General features: G+C 48.2%; 1 protein-coding gene across 1 annotated transcript in view; it reads left to right on the top strand.

The window, feature by feature from the left end:
• Nucleotides 1-22,282, top strand: part of socs7 (suppressor of cytokine signaling 7) — a 65,946-nt gene that overhangs the window by 42,430 nt on the left and 1,234 nt on the right. Inside the window, 2 exon segments of the mRNA XM_072487500.1 lie at nt 241-409; nt 15,267-15,395. Of these exon segments, the coding sequence (XP_072343601.1) occupies nt 241-409; nt 15,267-15,395 (298 nt within the window).

Genomic DNA, 22,282 nt, shown 5'->3' with positions numbered 1-22,282 from the left:
CATTATCTGGACGTTATCACATTGCAGTTTGTGGAAACTTTCTGTGAACAAATTGGCTGCTGTTTTTCTTAAATTACAAAAGTCACTACATTTGAAAAGTATGTCATTGTTTGGAAAGAGCTGAGAAGCATTGTATAAACACAAGACTTTATTTCAGCTGCTTTGTGTATCTTATTCCCTACCATGACAGAAATTGAAAATTCTTTCCCAGCCTCATGCCCACTGTTCTCTCTCCTGCAGTGTGGCTGGTATTGGGGTCCGATGAACTGGGATGATGCTGAAATGAAATTGAAGGGAAAGCCGGACGGTTCGTTCCTGGTGAGGGACAGTTCGGACCCGCGCTACATCCTTAGTCTCAGCTTCCGCTCACAAGGCATCACACACCACACCAGGATGGAACATTATCGAGGTGAGGGCAACAGTTTGCATTTTTGTAGTGTATTTAACATGGCAAAACATTGCAAGGTGCTTTACTGAACCATCGTCAACCAAACCTCAATACCTAGCCACGTGAGATTGTAGCAAAATAACTGTCGTGTTACAATGATTACACGCTTCAAAAAAGATACTTATTTAGTTGGGAGGTCCTGAGATTGTGGGAGCTGTTGTATAAATGTAGGATCTTTTTAAAAACTCGGTGATGCGGATAATGGTCGAGCTTTTCATTGCTGTAAAATGATCCGTTTTTAATTGTGCAGTATCTATGCTGGTTATGATCAAGGTTACAATAGGTAGGTGATCAGATGGAAGATGTCACTATCTGGTCTTTATAATGTTATGGGCGAGGCGTTTTCAGAACCCCAAAATGTATCATGGAGTTCAACCAACTTCTCCCTTTAATGGATTTGTTGCTTTTCCTAGCACATGGCTTTTTCCCTAGGTGTGGGATTACAAATATAACTCAGAAAATATTGTAACAGTAAATAATTCCTTAAAATGTTCCTTCAAACTTCCAAGAGGTTTAACACCTTTAAACAAAATCACATCAGGTTAAAGGCTTCACTATTATAAGTTTAAATCACCCAAATGATCCAGGGATAGTCTTTCATGGCAGAGATCCAGCTCACTGCAAACACAGACACTCCTAAGCTCTTTTCAAACTGCAAAACTTAAAACTGCAAAATGGCTGACCTGACCTCAGCTCCACCCACTCTCTGACATCACTGTTTTCTTAAAGTTACATTGCTTAAACATCCATGTCTTAAAGGTACCCTCACATGACAATAATCTGATTTGATGCTGTTCCAGCTTTATTTCCAGCAGCAGGAAATGATTTGCATTCTCTTATTTCATCACCATTTTTCTTGTTGAAAGGGTCAGTGTTTGTGCCCTATTGCTAGTTGCCCTTGAGAAGGAGGTGATGGGCTATCGTCACCATAAACTGCTGCAGTAAATTAGGATTGCAATGTTTTCAGCAATTGAGTGACCATTTAAGGGTCAACCACAGTAGTGTGGGACTGGAGTCACATATACATTCAGACTGGGTAAGGCTGACAGGCCCCCTCCTCCAGAAGGTCTTTAGTGAACTAGCTAGGTTATTCTGATGGGATTGGGCTGTGGTTGCCTGGATTATTAGCCCAGTAACACAAACACAACATTCTGCCCAACACATCTTGCATTGTGTTATTTTAAAACTTAATTCATTTTCAAAGGGGACATCCCTGATTCTCCAGGAGCTTCAGCTGAAAATTCCCAGAAACCATAAATAAAGAAATAATGCTGATCAATTGTGGGAACTTCATAGGGATTGATCCCTGCAATGCAAGCAGAAGACTCGTATGAACAGGAGGAGGCCATTCAGTGGTTAGCACTGTTGCTTCACAGCGGCAGGGTCCCAGGTTCGAGTCCTGGCCTGGGTCACTGTCTGTGCAGAGTCTGTACATTCTCCCCGTGTCTGCGTGGGTTTCGTCCGGGTGCTCCGGTTTCCTCCCATAAGTCCCGAAAGACGTGCTGTTAGGTAATTTGGGCATGCTGAATTCTCCCTTGGTGTACCCGAACAGGTACTGTAGTGTGGCGACTAGGGGATTTTCACAGTAACTTCATTGCAGTGTTAATGTAAGCCTACTTGTGACAATAGTAAAGATTATTATTGGGCCTATTATTCTGTTCAGTTAGGTTATGGCTGATCTGTATCTGAATTCTATCCACCCACCATTGTTCTGTAATCCTTTAATATCGCTGTCTAACAAAAATCAATCATTCTCAGTTTTGGAATTTTCAATTGACTCTTGACCTCAATACTTTTTGGGGGAGAGTTGGGAGAGATTTTGCTATTTTTGGAGAAGTGCCCCCCCCCCCTCCCCCGGCTGAGTGGCCGATTTCTAATTTTAAGATTACGGCCCCTTGTTCTGGACTGCCCCCATAAGATGAAATCATTTTTTCCCTCTACTTTATAAACTTTAATTAACTTACAAGACATCAATTAGTTGGCAGAAGTTTGAAGCTGGAGTGAAGAATCAGCACAAAGTAACCAGGAAATCCACTAAACACTCTATCAAGCTGCCAACAACATTTTCCATCAGCTGATGGTTCAGAGATATTTCTGACATCAAACTTACTTGTCCTCTGCAGAACCTCTGCTGCTGCAGTTAGAGTAAGCTTCACACTAGTCCATTATTAAATAGCAGACTGACAGGCTCACACGTGCACTCGTGCACAGACGTAAGAGTCATGGATGTCTGGTAGTGATTACAGAGAGCTAAACTAATTGAGGGAATACAATTATGTCAGAAAACAAGAGCAATGTTTCAGAGGTTTGATTCCAGACTTAAAGCCGAATCCTGCTAAATGTTCATTTTTGGACAAAAGGTGAGGGTTACAAGAGGTGCACTAGCTCGGTGTTTGCATAAGGTGCATGCTACGTCATGGGCGTGATTTTCCAGCGGAATCTTCTGGTCCTGTCGATGGCACATCCCCGCCGTGGGTTTTCCGGCATGGGAAATCTCATTGACAGCGGCGAGACCAGCAGATCCCGCCGCCGTCCAATGCCGGCCTACCTCCCACTATCGTGAAACATGCAGCGGGGAGGCCAGGGAATCTCGCCCCATGTCTATAAATGATGTATTCTATAATCTACACCCTTTATATTGGATGGAGGTGAAATGTTTAATTTCCAGGCTCTTAGTCTGGTGATTTTCCATTCTTACCAGGCAGTTCAATTTTAACAAGAAATTCAGCTTCCTTTAAGATGACCTTTGCTGTCATCTAAGGCACTGTAACAGCGTGGTATCACACTGAACGGCATCCAGCCCAGACTCTGAATGATGATATTCTGCTAATGTTTGCTTGTAAAATACAAGATACAAAACTTGTGGTTTACATTAAATTTTTCTGCAACTCATTAATAAGATGTAAGCTGTCACAAGCGCACTTTACTTCCTATTCTCAGAAGCAGCCAGAAGCTAGGCTCATGTTCCATTCTGCTGATGAGAAAACACACGAGGGGATTGCTTTTAACGAGCAGCTATCTAGGTTTGTGTTTGTGCAGTTGAGTATAACCTTGTTTATTTTGACAATTAAGGATGAGAACAGTAGCACAGGACATAAATTTAAATTAGTGAATAGTAAATTTAAAACAGATATTGAGAAGAGCTCCATTACTCGCAGAATAAAAGGCTGGCTGTGTGTTGTAAAATCTGTTCCATCCTCATAAATAACTGGGCCAAAAGGAGAGACGAGTTGTGAATGAATGCAGTGGCAACTGTAACACAATGAGCCAGTTAGAGATTGCCCCTGCACAACAGTGGAGCTCAGTTAGCAGATGTCCAATGGCGTTGCTCTTGGATAGTGGAGGACCTGTGTAGGCATTGTTCCTCACTCTGATTCTGTCAGAAACTCGCTCATTGCTGTAATATTGCAAGTACACTAAAGCAATTACTATCTCAAGGTAAAAACCATTGCTGATCTTTTATTATTCGAAGATACAGATATATAACCGCAAGAAATAAGAACAGGAGTCTGCCATACAACCCCTCAAGCCACTGTTCAATAAAACCATGGCTGATCTTCACCATTGACTCCACTTGCCCAGCGTACTGACCGCAGACACGGGGAGAACGTGCAGACTCCGCACAGACAGTGACCCAAGCCGGGACCCGAACCTGGGACACTGGCGCTGTGAAGCCACAGTGTAACCACTGTACTACCGTGCCATCCTAGTTGTCTCATCAGTTACCTGTAAATAGTACAATTTCAGAAAAAGATCTAAACATGAAAATGTTGTGGGTTCATTACCATCCCAGAATCCCCCCCCCCCCCCCCCCCCCCCCCCCCCCCCCCCCCCGGCCACCCGACTCCAAATCAATATCCTGGTGATTAAAACTAAACTGGACTAGCCAGATTAATACAGCAGGTAATTCTCCTCCTGACCCCCTACAAGATGCACTGCAGGAACTCACTAAGGCTGCACCTTCCAAACCCACGGCAGCTACCATCTAGAACAAAGGCAGCAGATACCTGGCAACCCCACCACAAGAGAGGGAGTTCCAGGATTTTGACCCAATGACAGTGAAGCAATGACGATATATTTCCAAGTCGGGGTGGTGAGTGACTTGGAGGGGAATCTTCAGATGGTGGATATTGTCCAGGTCTTGCTGCATTTGAACATTGAACTGCTTCATTAACCGAGGAGTCGCGAATGGTGCTGAACATTGTGCGGTCATCTGTGAACATCCCCACTTCTGACCTTATGTTGGAAAGGAGATCATTGATGAAGCAACTGAAGATGGTTGGGCCTAGGGCACTACCCTTAGGAACTCCTGCAGTGATGTCCCAGGACTGAGATAATAGACCTCCAACCACCACAACCATCTTCCTTTGTGCCGGGTGTGACTCCAACCAGCAGAGAAATTTCTATCTGATTCCCATTGACCCCAGTTTTGCAATGTTTCCTTGAAGCCATACTCGATCAAATGCTGCCTTGATGTCGAGGGCAGTCACTCTCACCTCATCTCTGGCATTTAGCTCTTTTGTCCATGTTTGAACGAAGGCTGCAATGGGATCAGTTGCTGAGTGACACTGCGAACCCAAACTGAGCATCTGTGAGCAGTAAGTGCCACTTGATAGTACTGCTGATGATGGAGATTAGACAGATAGGGCGGTAATTGGCTGGGATGGATTTGTCCTGTTTCTTGTGTACAGGACACACCTGGGCAATTTTCCACATTGCCAGGTAGATGCCAGTGTTGTAGCTGTACTAGAACGACTTGGCTAGGGGTGCGGCACGTTCTGGAGCACAAACCTTCAGTGCTATTGCCAGAATATTGTCAGGGTCCATAGCCGTTGCAGTATCCAGTGCCTTCAGCTGTTTCTTGATATCACGTGGAGTGAATTGAATTGGCTGAAGACTGACATCTGTCAGGATGGGGACCTCCGGAGGAGACCGAGACGGATCATCCACTCGGCACTTCTGGCTGAAAATTGTTAAGAATGCCTTTTGCACATATATGCTGAACTCCTCCATCGTTGAGGATGGGGATATTTGTGGAGCCTCCTCCTCCAGTGAGTTGTTTAATTGTCCACCACCATTCACAGCTGGATGTGGCAGCACTGCAGAGCTTGGATCTGATTCGTTGGTTGTGGGATCGCTTAGCTCGTAACTTCATTGCCTACTTGTGACAATAATAAAGATTACTCTGTCTGTTACTTGCTGCTTATACTGTGTGGCACACGAGTAGTCCTGTGTTGTAACTTCACCAGGTTGACACCTATTTTACGGTATGCCTGGTGTTGCTCCTGGCATGCTCTCCTGCACTCTTCATTGACCCGGGATTGATCCCCTGGTTTGATGGTAATGGTAGAGTGGGGGATATGCAGGGCCATGAGGTTTCAGATTGAGATGGAGTACAATTCTGCTGCTGCTGATGGCCCACAGTGCCTCATGGATGCCCAGCCTTGAGTTGCTAGATCTGTTTGAAGTATAGTACGAAGTCTTACAACACCAGGTTAAAGTCCAACAGGTTTGTTTCAAACACTAGCTTTTGGAGCGCTGCTCCTTCCTCAGGTGAATTCACTTTCGATGAAAGCTAGTGACATCGAAACAAACCTGTTGGACTTTAACCTGGTGTTGTAAGACTTTATACTGTGCTCACCCCTGTCCAACGCCCGATTCTCCACATCATGTTTGAAGTATGTCCCATTTAGCACGGTGGTAGTGCCACACAACATGATGGAGAGTATCCTCAATATGAAGACGGGACTTTGTCTCCACAAGGACTGTGCGGTGGTCACTTCTACCGATACTGTCATGGACAGATGCATCTGCAGCAGGCAGGTTGGTGAGGATGAGGTCAAGTATGTTTTCCCACTTGTTGGTTCCCTCACCACCTGCTGCAGTCCCAGTGTAGCAGCGATGTCCTTTTGGACCCGGCCAGCTCGGTCTGTGGTGGTACTACCGAGCCTTTTTTAGTGATGGACATTGAAGTCCCTCACCCAGAGCATATTCTGTGCCCTTGCCACCTCCAATTGATCATCATTGAGTACTGATTCATCCGCTGATGGTGGACAGTATGTTGTAATCAGCAGGAGGTTTCCTTGCCCATGTTTAAACTGAAGCCAGGAGACTTCATGGGGTCCAGAGTTGATGTTAAGGACTCCCAGGCAACTCCCTCCCAACTGTGCTGCCATCTCTGCTGGGTCTGTGTTGCCAGTGAGACAGGGCACACCCAGGAATGATGATAATGGTGTCTGGGACATTATCTGTCACGTATGAGTCCGTGAGTATGCCTACATCAGGCTGTTGCTTTAATAGTCTATGAGACAGCTCCCAATTTAGGAGATTTTTTGTGTTTTCGTAGTGGTTGAATACAGTGGAGTGGCTTGCTAGGCCATTTCAGAGGACATTTCAGAGTTGAGGTAGAAAATTAGTCATCCACTTGCTGAATGATAGAACAGGCTCGTGGACAAAGGCTTACTTATGTTCCCAGTGGATGAAACACAAATCTTCAATTCCCCTCCATATCTGCAGTGTTTCCCAAACCTGTAGCTAGATGGGATCGGGATGGAAACTAACAGGTACTTCGGCAGTGCTGAGGTCTGTTATAAAATCTTACCCGTCGATGAGATGAATCACAAATAATATTGCAACAGATGGAAAGCTAATTTACAGGTGACAATTTGGGGGTGGGTTTATGTTTATTGCTCCAGAGGTGGGGCCACACCCTCACCTTCATTTCTGCACCCTACCCAACACACAACCCCACCACCCGTACCCCGCAGAATGCAAAGGCGAAGCCACAAAGGTTCAGAAATTGATCACTGCTTTTTAACTTTTAGAAACACGCCTGTTTCATAATGCTGAATTAAAACCAAGCTTACCTTCTGACAGAATGACGGTAAATTAAGCTGTGATTTGGATAATGGATGTCAAACAACACCCTACTCTCCTCCTGCTCATTTCCATCACAAACGATCCCTCCCTGTGGGTGCCCAACCCCATCACAAACTCTCCGACCCTCCATAATGCAACCCTACTCTCCCATTCTCCCAATCTCACTCCCCTCACTCGCTTGCCCCACTTGTTGTAGCCGCTGTGCCTCTCCCTCGCCTCAGGGCATCCTCGCCTGTCTCCGCTGGTCTATTCACCAACTCCTCGCTGCCTGATTTGGGGCTTTGCACCTTGCGGGCCTGTTGCTGCTGCTGGTTTGGATCCGTGAGTGCCGACATCTAGCACAAACCTGGTTGGCCTTTTGTCATTCCTCGAGTTAAAGATTCATTATCAGCCAATCAGCCTGATTTTGCTCTGCATTTGCTTCTCACAGGCTCAACATGAGCTATTCAGCCCCTGATTGATTGTCCAGTGCCCAGCCCAGTGTGGGGTGGCCCATTGGTTGGGGCCCTGTGCATAGGCTCGGTGTTTCACTGTAAACCTGCCTCTGCTCATCTCATTGGAAAATTTGTTCAGTCACAAACCAACAACATCTTGCATTTATATAGCATCTTTATCAGTAAAATGTTCCGAGGTGTTTCACAGGACTATTACCCAACAAAATTGATCGCCAAGATACATAGAGAAATGGGAACAGGTGACCAAAGAGGCAGGATTTAAGAAGCGTTCTTGCAGCTTTAGGGAGAGAATCCTGCAGGTGTAGAATGAAGGTGGTTGAAAGCAGGGCTCCGTTGGTGGACTGGTTCAAATTGGGGATGAGCAAGGGGCCAGATCTGTAGCAATCCAGAGAAATGGAGTGTTGTAGGGTATGCAGAGGATATCCAGATAGAGAAGGGGTGAGCCTGTAGATTTAAAAACCAGGATGAGAATTCCAAAATTGAGGCATTGCCAATACAGAGCTTAGTCCAAATTAGGATCTGGAGTTTATCCCTTTCTCGGAGTTACAAAGCCAATGCGCAGAGTGGACAGGGCTTAATCCATCTCCTTGTTGGCTCCAAAAAAGAGACAAACTCGATCCAAGCTGATGGGAACAAGTACCACACCTGATCTCGGGCTTGATCATGGACAAAAGGCCGAGAAATGTAGACGTGCAGAACAACACAATGAGTGTGTGATGTTTCTGTTGAGAAGGGAAATTGTATACAGAGAACGGATTAACCACAGTTGGTACCAGCAGCAGATATCTGGTGCTCATGGAATGCAGAAACTGGTAAATCACGTTGTTGAGGTCTTGGAACAGATCTCGGTGACAGAATGGCAACAGTGGTCACAACTCTCCTGGAGTAGAGGCTGTTGATTGAAGCTGACAGTTTGGTCCAAGCTGCACTTTCGTTTACAGTCACTGAAACACTGGGGTATCTCATGCCAGTGCAACTTCCCTGCTTGTCTCAACTCTCACATTTTAAAAATTTCCTTCCTCCTCGTGACAGTCTGGCTGAGAGATTTGCAGACACTTTAACCAAGCTCACACTGAATCCTATTCATCCTTCACTCCCTGTGCTGCTGACCCAAATTGGCTTCCAGTTAAACAACACCTCCATTTTACAGTTCTCATCCTTGTTTTCAAAAGCCTCAATGGCCTTGCTTCCCTTCTCTGTCAGCTCCTTCATCCTTCCCGATCTCTACAAGGTTCTACAACGTTCCCTATCTCTGTCAGCTTCTATACCTTTCAATATCTCTATGTTCCTACACTATTCCCTATCTCTGTACGCTTCTACATCCTTCCCTATCTCTATAAGGTTCTACACCTTTCCCGATCTCTGTAAGCTCCTTCGTCCTTCCCTATCTCTACAAGGTTCTACACCTTTCCATTTCTCTGTCAGCTTCTACACCTTTCCCTATCTCTGTAAGCTCCAACACCTTTCCTATCTCTATCAGCTTCTACATCCTTCCCTGTCTCTGTAAACTATGCCCGTCCCTATCTTTGTAGGCTCCTACACCCTTCCCTATCTCTGTATGCTCCTACATCCTTCCCTATCTCTATAAGCTCCTACACCTTTCCCTATCTCTGTAAGCTCCTACACCTTTCCTACCTCTGTAAGCTTCTACATCCTTCCCTATCTCTGCAAACTATGCCCTTCCCTAACTCTAAGCTCCTGCACCTTCCCTGTCTCTGTAAGCTTCTACACCTTCCCTATCTCTGTAAACTTCTACACCTTTCCCTATTTCTGTAAGCTTCTCCACCCTTCCCTATCTCTGTAAGCTTCTACACCTTTCCCTATCTTGGTAAGCTTCTACACCTTCCCTATCTGTAACCCCCTCCAGCTGCTACAACCCTCCCCGCCTTGGTTACCTCCTCCAGCTGTATAACCTTTTCCAGTTGTACGAACCTCCCAGATTTCAGTTTCTATATTTTGTCCTCATTTTCATCACCCATTGCCTTCATGCCACCATTGGCAAGTTCCTGCCAATTTCCCAGGCTCTCAGCTCTTCCCAAACCTATCCATCGCGCTCTCCTTTTTCAATTTTCCTTAACTATGTGACTAAACTGATTGGTTGCCTGTCCTAATGGTTCAGTGTTAATATTTGATTCGGCACCTTTGTCTTGGGAGATTTTCCTCTGTACAAGGTGTTATACATGCTATAAGTGACACGTGTGTCACATCAGTGCCAAATAATGTCCATCTTCAACAAGAGAGAATCAAAACATTTATGTTCAATGGCATTGCCATCGCTGAATCCCCCACTATGAATATCCTGGGGGTTACTATTGACCAGAAACTGAACTGGACCCAGACATATAAATACTGTGGCTACAAGAGCAGGTTCCCGGAGCAGGGAATCCTGCAGCGAGTTACTCGCTTCCCCAACGCCTGTCCACCATCTACAAGACAGAGGGGAGGCGGTCGCATTGAGGTATTTTTACTGGACTAGTAATCCAGTCACCCCGGGTAATGTTCTGGGGACCTGGGTTCGAATCCCACCATGGCAGATGGTGAAACGTGGAAGTAAAAGTCTAATGATGACCATAAAACCATTCTCGATCGCCGTGAAAACCCATCTGGTTCACTAATGTTCTTTAAGGTACAAAATCTGCTCTCCTTATGGTCTGGGCTACATGTGACTCCAGACCCACAGCAATGTGGTTGACTCTTAAAATACCACTCAATTCGAGAGCAACTAGGGACGGGCAACAAATGCTGGCCTTGCCAGTGACTCCCATGGAAGATGGAATACTCTCCCCTTGCCTGGATGAGTGCAGCTCCACCATCCAGGACAAAGCAGCCTGTGTGATTGACACCCCATCCACCACCTTAAACATTCACTCCCTCCACCCAGTGCACAGGGGTAGTGGTGAGCACCATCTGCAAGATGCACTGCAGCAACTCACCAAGGCTAATTCGGCAGCACCTCCAAAACCCCCCGCCTCTGCCACCTAGAAGGACGAGGCCAGCAGATACATGGGAATGCCATTATCTAGAATAATCTTTATTATTGTCACAAGTAGGCTTACATTAACACTGCAATGAAGTTACTGTGAAAAGCCCCTCGTTCCCACACTCTGGCGCCTGTTCGTGTACACGGAGGGAGAATTCAGAATGTCCAATTCACCTAACAGCACGCCTTTCGGGACTTGTGGGATGAAACCGGAGCACCCGGAGGAAACCCACGCAGACACGGGGAGAACGTGCAGACTCCGCACAGACAGTCACCCAAGCCAGGAATTGAACCCGGATCCCTGCCGCTGTGAGTAACTGTGCAACCATATAGTCCCCATCTGATTCATTCACCATCCTGACTTGGAAATGTATCATCATTCCTTCACTGTTTCTGGGTCAAAGTCCTGGAACTCCCTGTCTAACAGCACTGTGGGTGTACCTACATCTCATTGACTGCAGCGGTTCAGAAAGGCGACTCACACCACCACCAAAGGTAATTTTGGATGGGCAATCAATGCCGGCCCAGCCAGCAAACCTCACATCCTTGGAACGGATAAAGAAAAAAGAAATACATTCAAGTTGTTGGTGTTTCCCCCCTGTATGTTAAGAGTTTGGCTGCTGAGTTCAGGCAGCTATGCCTTGTGTGTTGTTGTGCAACAGGAACAAGTTGGCTGGAAATATGTTCCTCCAGGTCCGGGGGAGTTATTGGAATGCGATTTCTTTCCTCCTCCTCCCTGTGGAACGATCTTTAGCCTCACAGTAGCAGAGTGGTTCGCACTGTTGCTTCACAGCGCCAGGGTCCCAGGTTGGATCCCGGCTTGGGTCACTGTCTGTGCGGAGTCTACACGTTCTCCCCATGTCTGCGTGGGTTTCCTCCGTGTGCTCCGGTTTCCTCCCACAAGTCCCGAAAGACGTGCTCATTAGGTGAATTGGACATTCTGAATTCTCTCTCTATGTACCCCAACAGGCGCCAGAGTGTGGCGACTAGGGGCTCTTCACAGTAACTTCATGGCCGCGTTAATGTAAGCCTACTTGTGACAATAATAAAGATTAAATCCAGTTGTCCCACGACGCTGAGGTCCCAGGTTCGATTCCGGCTATGGGTCACTGTCCGTGTGGAGTTTGCACATTCTCCCCGTGTCTGCGTGGGTCTCATTCCCACAACCCAAAGATGTGCAGGGTAGGTGATTGGCCCCTTAATTGAAAAAAATGAATTGGGTACTCTAACTTTATTTTTAAAAAAGATTAAATCCAGTACCAATAAAATTTTCAATGATTGGAATTCAATTTTGCATCAAAATTAAGGTAACATTTGCTGTAATACCAACTCCATATTCTCAAATATGTTCCATGTGAAACCAGTTACTTTGGAGTGAAGTGACTGTGTACTGCAGAGAAATGAAGCAGGGGGCAGCCATTTTGTGCACAGCACAATCTCACAAATATCAACCAGATGAATGAGCAGTTGGTCCACTCTTGTGAAGTGTTGGTTTGGAACTCGTGTTCGTGCTCTCCATTTAACAAATGCCCGGTGAATTGTTTAGAGGTCGGGGGTAGTATGGTAATGCCAGTTAGTGTGTCAATATATTAAGTGAGATGATGAAGGACAGCAATATAGACTGCATGTAATGTATAAACCGCACTCAGATATGAAGTTAACCAAGAAATGGAAATCTTTGAGAGCTAATATTGTGTGTAAGCTGTGAATATGAATATCATCACTAATGTTTGGATTGAAGATTCTCACCCCTGCTGTCTGAGGATTCATGTCTGCTGTTCACTCCCTACGTGATTCTGCACTTTCCCACACAGCCTGCAGTGCAGGGAGGGAGGTCCTGTGGGCTTTGTGGGTTTGTAATTGAGCTGGTAGGGGAAAAACAGAGATTGAGAATTCTATAAATGAGGCCATCCTCCTATCCTCACAAAACCAAGATGAGTAAATTCGGGTCAGTTCTTGCTCTACCCGGGTAGCCTGCATCACTTCTGCAAAACTCGCCCTCAATTAAACCACAAAGAAAAGTCCTCACCTTTGAGTCAAAAGGTGACAGGCTCAGAGACTTGAGCACATTACATAGAATTTACAGCGCAGAAGGAGGCCATTCGGCCCATCGAGTCTGCACCGGCTCTTGGAAAGAGCATCCTACCCAAGGTCCACACCTCCACCCTATCCCCATAACCCAGTAACCCCACCCAACACTATGGGCAATTTTGGACACCTATGGGCAATTTAGCATGGCCAATGCACCTAACCTGCACATCTTTGGACTGTGGGAGGAAACCGGAGCACCCGGAGGAAACCCACGCACACACGGGGAGAATGTGCAGACTCCACACAGACAGTGACCCAAGCCGGGAATCGAACCTGGGACCCTGGAGCTGTGAAGCAATTGTGCTATCCACAATGCTACCGTGCTGCCCTAAATGTAGGCTGTGTGCACTCTGTGTGCGGCCAGCTGTGCGCACTCTCGAGGACAATTAGGGATGGGCAATAAATGCTGAGCTAGCCAGCTGCTCCCATATCTACTGAAAGAATAAATTGTTTGGATTGGAGGACAAATATTGACCAGGAAACTTGGGGGGGGGGGGGGGGGGGGGGCAGACTCTTCTTTTCTTCTAAATAGTGACCATGGGATATTGATGTCCACCTGACAGAGCAGATGGGGCTTAATTTAAGATTACTTCCCGAAGATGCCACCTCCAACAGTGCAGCACTCCCTCAGTACGGATCCACTGGGCCACTGTTGCTGCACAGGCAGCTTCACATACTCTAGACTGACAGAAAGCTAGGAAACAATTCCATTATGTGTTGACATGTCATGACATCGTTCGCCCTGTAATGACCATGGAGATTTGCGAAACCCTGGAATTAAGAATAAATAATTACACTCCGAACAACATCCAAAGTTTTATTTGCTTGGGGCTGATTGGCAGCAAGAGGTCCTGTTCCTGTGCCTGAGGCTGAGAGTATTTGGGTTGTCTTTCTCGGAGTGATTGCCATAGAGATTGTAATCATTTCAGACAGAATGATACAGCACAGAAGGAGACTATTTAGCCCATGTCTTTGCCGTATATTTGAGATAATTAATCCCACTCCCACAATCTTTTAGTTATTTATCCAACTCCTTTTTAGAAGCTATTATTGAATCTGCTTCCACTGCACTCACCAAACAGTGCGTCCAGATCAGAACCATTCATGGCATTAAATCAATTCTCCTTCGCTCCCCTCTGGCTCTTTGTCAATTCCCTTAAATCTGCATCCTCTGATTACTGACCCTCAAACAATGGCTTCTAATTTACCCGACATCACAAGGACTGCAGCAGTTCAACAAGGTGGTCACCTTTACCTTCTTGAGGGCAGTTAGTGGTGGGGAATAAATGCTGGCCTGCCCACTGACCCTCAATCCCTTGAATGAATAAATTTTTAAAACTGTTAAAATCATTAATGACCCTGAATGTTCTCGGCTCGAAGGAGATGAGGGGATTGTTCTATGAGGAGCGAGATTGAGTAGTCCAGACCTTTGTTAAAGTTAAGGAGGGAGGTAATTTCAATTAACATGTTAAAATTCTTAAGGAGTTTGACAGGACAGATGGTGCAAGGATGTTCCTTCGGCTGCGGAGCCTAGAATTCAGTACCGCAAACTCCGAATAGGGGTTGGCCATTTCTGACTGTGATGTGACGTTTCTTCACTCTGAGGATAATGCATCATGTAGATGGTATGCACTGAAGCCACTGTGAAGAGAGTGAATGTAATAATGTTTATTGTCACAAGTAGGCTTACATTAACACTGCAATGAAGTTACTGCGAAAAGCCTTTTGTCACCTCATTCTGGCGCCTGTTCGGGTACACAGAGGGAGAATTCAGAATGTCCAATTCACCTAACAAGTACGTCTTTCGGGACTTGAGAGGAAACCGGAGCACCCGGAGGAAACCCACGCAGACACGGGGAGAATGTGCGGCACAGACAATGACCCAAGCCGGGAATTGAACCTGGGACCCTGGAGCTGTGAAGCAACAGTGCTAACCACTGTGCTACCGTGCTGGCCTAGGTGGTAGATGGGATGCAACTCGAGGGGGCTACTTTTTCCCTGGGTGGTGTTGAGTTTCTTGAGTGTTGATAGAGCAGCATTCATTCCGACAAACGGAGAGTATTCCACCACACTCCTGATTTGTGTCTTGTAGATGGTGGACAGGCTTTAGAGAGTCAGGTGGTGAGTTACTTGCCGCAGGATTCCCATCCTCTGTCCTCTTGTGGCCACTGATTGGCTGAGGGTGGATGATGACATGGTCATGTGGATACGGCTTGCGGTTGGGAGATTTATAAAGGACAGAGGGAACTGTTTCAACACACGTCCCTGTCCTCTAAAGAATTGGAGCTAATATCTATCTTTTGTACTCTCTCCCTCGTTACTGTCGAACTGATCTACAGATGGAGTTGGTGCAGTGCTAATCCATTGGTTAGTCTGTACCTCTAACTAACAACATTTTCTCTTCATCTAACAGGCACTTTCAGCCTCTGGTGTCATCCGAAGTTTGAAGACCGCTGTCAGTCTGTAGTCGAGTTCATCGAAAGGGCCATTATGCATTCCAAAAACGGCAAATTTCTGTATTTTCTACGCTCACGGGTTCCTGGTAAGTTGTGGTCGCCTCGCTTTTCTTCTCTGAATTTTATTGAAGCTCATACTTTGTGTGACCTTTGACTTCCGGGAGAGTCACACGTGTGTCTGGGGTCGTACTTCATACCAGAGCGGGGTCCCAGCACAGTCACTAAACTGGAAATTCCTGGGATCTGACGATTCCACACCTCTTTATAATTTCTGTTCATCCTTCATCTTCTGTTTATGGATCTTGCTGTCTGTCACGTCTACCTTCATCTGAAATTTAATCTTTAAATCATGTCACATTGTGAGCATGGAAATAAGCCGAATCTGGCAGGGAGGGGAGAGATTGAGTTTTGGACTTTAACTGTAAGTGATTTTGAATGAGGAAGTGGAAGCTGGTTCCTGTTTGACCTGCTTTTATTAACTTAAACCAGAGCAAACAAGATCCATCAAACCGGTTTGTTACAACTATTTTAAAGATTGTACCTCTGTCAATACCAACGTTTTGAGTTTGATTGGCTGGGAGGCTGCTGCTTTCTGTGTGTCACTGACTCTCCTGGCATTTTGCAGAGGTGAATAATATCAAAATGCTGAATAATATCAAAATGCTGAATAATATCAAAATGCTGGTGAGGGGAAGATTGTGGTGATATGCAAATGAGTTTGAGCAGAAACTTGACCGAAGGGAAACAACTTGCAGAACTGGTGGCATTGCTGGCCTTCACGCTGCTATAGCCAGAAAACTAATGGTGAACAGTCAGGATTAAACTCTTTCACTGCCACCTTGTTATGGGGATGTTTTGGGGCGAATGTTGGATTCCCAGGTGTCACTCTTTTTGAAGAATTCATTTTTGAAGGAAAGTTTTGGTGCTCTTGTGCTATCTTATTCCAAACTCTCTCTCTCTCTCTCTCTCTCACCCCCCCTGCCACTCAAATAAAAACCCCAAACCGGAATTGAGCACATGCTGTGTGTCTGAGGCAGGTCCCAGCTCAGTGACACTCAGATTTGAGAACAAAGAACAAAGAAATGTACCAGCACAGGAACAGGCCCTTCGGCCCTCCAAGCCCGTGCCGACCATGCTGCCCGACTAAACTACAATCTTCTACGCTTTCCTGGGTCCGTATCCCTCTATTCCCATCCTATTCATGTATTTGTCAAGATGCCCCTTAAATGTCCCTATCGTCCCTGCTTCCACTACCTCCTCCGGTAGCGAGTTCCAGGCACCCACTACCCTCTGCGTAAAAACTTGCCTCGTACATCTACTCTAAACCTTGCCCCTCTCACCTTAAACCTATGCCCCCTAGTAATTGACCCCTCTACCCTGGGGAAAAGCCTCTGACTATCCACTCTGTCTATGCCCCTAATAATTTTGTATACCTCTATCAGGTCTCCCCTCAACCTCCTTCGTTCCAGTGAGAACAAACCGAGTTTATTCAACTGCTCCTCATAGCTAATGCCCTCCATACCAGGCAACATTCTGGTAAATCTCTTCTGCACCCTCTCTAAAGCCTCCAAATCCTTCTGGTAGTGTGGCGACCAGAATTGAACACTATACTCCAAGTGTGGCCTAACTAAGGTTCTATACAGCTGCAACATGACTTGCCAATTCTTATACTCAATGCCCCGGCCAATGAAGGCAAGCATGCCGTATGCCTTCTTGACTACCTTCTCCACCTGTGTTGCCCCTTTCAATGACCTGTGGACCTGTACACCTAGATCTCTCTGACTTTCAATACTCTTGAGGTTCTACCATTCACTGTATATTCCCTACCTGCATTAGACCTTCCAAAATGCATTACCTCACATTTGTCCGGATTAAACTCCATCTGCCATCTCTCCGCCCAAGTCTTCAAACAATCTAAATCCTGCTGTATCCTCCGACAGTCCCCATCGCTATCCGCAATTCCACCAACCTTTGTGTCGTCTTCAAACTTACTAATCAGACCAGTTACATTTTCCTCCAAATCATTTATATATACTACAAAGAGCAAAGGTCCCAGCACTGATCCATCATTAATTAAATATCGCAGAACATTATTTTGTGAAAGGTGCTGAGTGGCATGTGGCGCAGTGGATAGCACTGGGACTGCGGCGCTGAGGATCTGGGTTCAAATTCCGGCTCTGGGTCACTGTCTGTGTGGAGTTTGCACGTTCTCCCCATGTCTGCGTGGGTCTCACTCCCACAACCCAAAGATGTGCAGGATAGGTGGATTGGGCACGCTAAATTGCCCTTAATTGGAAAAAAAGAATTGAGGAGGCAATGGGGTAGTAGCATTGTCACTGAACTTGTCAAACAGAGGCCCAGAGTAGCGCTCTGTGGACCTGGGTTCGAATCCTGCCATTGCAGATGGTGAAATTTGAATTCAATAAAAGCTGGAATTTAAAAATGTAATGGTGACCATGAAACCATTACCAATTGTCGTAAAAACCCATCTTTTATTAATGTCGTTTAGGGAAGGAAATCTGCCATCATTACCTGGTCTGGCCTACATGTGACTCCAGACCCACAGTAATGTGGTTGAACCACTTTAAAAAAAAATTTTTTTTAAATAACGCCCGAAATGGTCAGCAACCCCATTCAGTTTACGGACGATTAGGGATGGGAAATAAATGCCCAGCCAGCACCGCCCACATCCCATGAATGAATAGAGAAAGAAAAGGCGGAGTGCAGCTGTGTTCTCTGATCACTGTCTCTGGTGAAGATTAGCGAAGATTGACATTTTAGCAGAGGGTCAGGTGACAAAATAATAAACAGTTGATTTGGACCTGGTATTGTGCGATTATTTCTGATCCTCGTGACCAGGGCTGGCGTGTACCTCAGACAGAAACCATTTCCCCAGGCCTCTGCAAATACTACTCTCAACTCAACTGAGCTTAGCTGAGGAATAGTTAAAGAAGAAAACGTGCATTTCTACATCTCCTTTCACAATCTCAGGGCATCCGAGAGCCCTTTTGCAGCCAAGGGAAATACCTTTTCTTTTAATAAACTTTATTGTCACAAGTAGGCTTACATTAACACTGCAATGGATACTGTGAAAAGCCCCTAGTCGCCACATTCCGGCGCCTGTTCGGTGACAGTGGGAGAATTCAGAATGTCCAATTTATCTAACAGCACGTCTTTCGGGACTTGTGGGAGGAAACCGGAGCACCCGGAGGAAACCTACACAGACACGGGGAGAACGTGCAGACTCCACATGGACAGTGACCCAAGCTGGGAATCGAACCTGGGACCCTGCTGCTTTGAAGCAACAGTGCTAACCCCACTGTACTACCATGCCGTGAAGTGTATTCACTGTTGTAATGACATTACCATCGCTGAATTCCCACAATCCACATCTTGCGGATTACCATTGATCAGAAACTGAACTGGAGCAATCATGTTAATACAATAATGGCTACCAGGGCAGGTCAAAGGCTCGGAATCCTACAGCGAGTAACACATCTCCTGATCCCTCAAAGCCTGTCCACCATCTACAAGTCAGGAGTGTAATGGGGCAGCTGAAGCTCGACACCATCCAGGACAAAGCAGCCCACTTGATTGCTCCCCTTTCACAAACATTCAAACCCTCCACCACCGATGAACAGTGGCAGCAGTGTGTACACCATCTACAAGATGCACTGCAGTCACTCACCAAGGTTCCTTAGGCAGCAGCGTCTAAACCCATGACCACCGCCATTCAGAAGGACAAGAGCAGCAGATACCTGGGAACCCCACCACCTGGAGGTTCCCCTCCAAGTCACTCTCAATCCTGACCTGGAAATATATCGTGGTTCCTTCACTGTCGCTGAGGCAAAATCCTGGAACCTTCTCCCTAACAGCACAGTGGGTATCCCTACAACTCGGACTGCGGTGGTTCAAGAAGGCAACTCCCCACCTGCTGAATGGCAGTAACATGCTGGCCTAACCAGCGACGCCCACATCGGGTAAATGAATTTTAAAAAGAAAATCAGCAGCCAGTTTGTGCACCACCGTATCCCACAAATAGCAATATGATAATGAGTGGATGTTGATTGACACTGTTAGCCCAGGACCTCAATACCTCTGGGTACGGGGACGACATAATTCAGAACGGCTTTCTGTTTTTCATTGCATCCCAGTGACACTGCCTGGAAAGTGTCCACTGATGGGTGCGGGTGGGCACTGACCTGGGTGCGGGTGGGCACTGACCTGGGTGCGGGTGGGCACTGACCTGGGTGCGGGGTGGGCACTGACCTGGGTACGGGTGGGCACTGACCTGGGTGCGGGTGGGCACTGACCTGGGTGCGGGTGGGCACTGACCTGGGTGCGGGTGGGCACTGACCTGGGTGCGGATGGGCACTGACCTGGGGGGCGGGTGGGCACTGACCTGGGGGCGGGTGGGCACTGACCTGGGGGCGGGTGGGCACTGACCTGGGGGCGGGTGGGCACTGACCTGGGGGCGGGTGGGCACTGACCTGGGGGCGGGTGGGCACTGACCTGGGGGCGGGTGGGCACTGACCTGGGGGCGGGTGGGCACTGACCTGGGGGCGGGTGGGCACTGACCTGGGAGGAGGAGGGTGGGCACTGACCTGGGAGGAGGAGGGTGGGCACTGACCTGGGAGGAGGAGGGTGGGCACTGACCTGGGAGGAGGAGGGTGGGCACTGACCTGGAGGAGGAGGGTGGGCACTGACCTGGGGGGGGGGGAGGGTGGGCACTGACCTGGGGGGGGGAGGGGGAGGGTGGGCACTGACCTGGGGGGGGGAGGGGGAGGGGGGGCACTGACCTGGGGGGGGGGAGAGGGAGGGTGGGCACTGACCTGGGGGGGGAGAGGGAGGGTGGGCACTGACCTGGGGGGGGGAGAGGGAGGGTGGGCACTGACCTGGGGGGGGGGGGGGGAGAGAGGGTGGGCACTGACCTGGGGGGGGAGGGTGGGCACTGACCTGGGGGGGGGGGGAGAGAGGGTGGGCACTGACCTGGGGGGGGGGGGGAAGAGAGGGTGGGCACTGACCTGGGGGGGGGGGGGAGGGGGGGCACTGACCTGGGGGGGGGGGGGAGGGTGGGCACTGACCTGGGGGGGCACTGACCTGTGGGGGGGAGGGTGGGCACTGACCTGGGGGGGGGGCACTGACTTGGGGAGGGGGGAGGGTGGGCACTGACTTGGGGGGGGGAGGGTGGGCACTGACTTGGGGAGGGGGGGGAGGGTGGGCACTGACTTGGGGAGGGGGGAGGGTGGGCACTGACTGGGGGGGGAGGGTGGGCACTGACTGGGGGGGGGGAGGGTGGGCACTGACTTGGGGGGGGGGGAGGGTGGGCACTGACCTGGGGGGGGAGGGTGGGCACTGACCTGGGGGGGGGAGGGGGGGCACTGACCTGGGGGGGGGGGGAGGGGGGAACTGACCTGGGGGGAGGGGGAGGGTGGGCACCGACCTGGGGGGGGGGGGAGGGGGAGGGTGGGCACCGACCTGGGGGGGGGGGGGGGAGGGTGGGCACCGACCTGGGGGGGGGGGAGGGGGGGCACTGGCGGCCTGGGTGGGCACTGGCGACGGGTGGGGGCGGGTGGGCACTGGCGACGGGTGGGGGCGGGTGGGCACTGGCGACGGGTGGGGGCGGGTGGGCACTGGCGACGGGTGAGGGTGTGCATCCAACTTTTCAGAAGCATAATGCTGTGGGGTTTTGGCAATCAAATAAAAATAGAATATACAGGAAAAGCTCAGCAGGCCTGGCAGCACCTGTAGAGAGAGAAACAGAGTTAACGTTTAGAGTTCAATATGACTCTTCTGGTCTTGAAGAAGTTTTATTCGACTTGAAATAGTTTCTTGCTCACAGGAGAGTTTGCTCGAGCCTCCATGTGCAAACAGCTTGCTTTATGGGCAGCACGGTAGCACAGTGGTTAGCACTGTGGCTTCACAGCTCCAGGGTCCCAGTTCGATTCCCGGCTTGGGTCACTGTCTGTGCGGAGTCTGCACGTTCTCCCCCGTGTGTGCGTGGGTTTCCTCCGGGTGCTCCGGTTTCCTCCACAGTCCAAAGACGTGCAGGTTAGGTGGATTGGCCATGATAAATTGCTCTTCGTGACCAAAAAAAAGGTTAGGAGGGGTTACTGGTTACGGGGATAGAGTGGAAGTGAGAGTTTAAGTGGGTCGGTGCAGACTAGATGGGCCGAATGGCCTCTTTCTGCTCTGTATGTTCTATGTTCAGGCTCTTGCGCTGATGGTGTGGAGTAGCTTCTGACTGATTTTGAATGGGAGTCTAGACCTTTGGGGGAGAAGAGGGCCTTTCATTTATATATTTTTTTAAAAGGAAATCTTTGACTGACTGTACTGTTGTTAACCGCAAAGAAGCAGGAAGCTGCGACTATCTCATGAATTGAGTGTCAGAAACAACTGCACCTTCAAACTGAAATTCTATACTGTCTTCACTGAAGTGGTATCAGCCAGTCTGATACACTGCCTGAGAGTGTTTATAACGTTCATTTACACATCTCCCTGCTGCACTGCTAACTGGGCCGTGCGACACGCTCCCTGGCCTGGGTTTTGAACTGAGCCTGCTGTTTTGTTGATTGTGCTGAAACTATCACAGCGTGAATGTGACGGCAAGTGTGGCAGAAAGCGAGCAAAGGGACCCTTCCCTTTTTTGTGAGTTTCAGTCGACCTGGTGAAGTCTTTCTAAACTCCTGTTCCAATCATTCAGTTTGTGTTTAAAATTGTCATCCCTGTTTTCTAATCCCTCCGAGGCCTTGCCTCTCATAGACTGCACCGTGGTTAGCACTGCTGCTCCACTGCGGCAGGGACCAGGGTTTCATTCTGGACTCGGGTGACTGTCTGTGCGGAGTCTGCACATTCTCCCCGTGTCTGTGTGGGTTTCCTCCGGGTGCTCCGGTTTCCTACCACAGTCTAAAGATGTGCAGGTTAGGTGGATTGGCCATGCTAATTTGCCCTTCGTGTCCAAAAATATGCAGGT

This window comes from Scyliorhinus torazame, chromosome 21 (genome assembly GCF_047496885.1).
Source record: "Scyliorhinus torazame isolate Kashiwa2021f chromosome 21, sScyTor2.1, whole genome shotgun sequence".
In the NCBI taxonomy this organism is placed as follows: Eukaryota; Metazoa; Chordata; class Chondrichthyes; order Carcharhiniformes; family Scyliorhinidae; genus Scyliorhinus; species Scyliorhinus torazame.
This window is presented reverse-complemented; position numbering and strand designations above follow the sequence as displayed.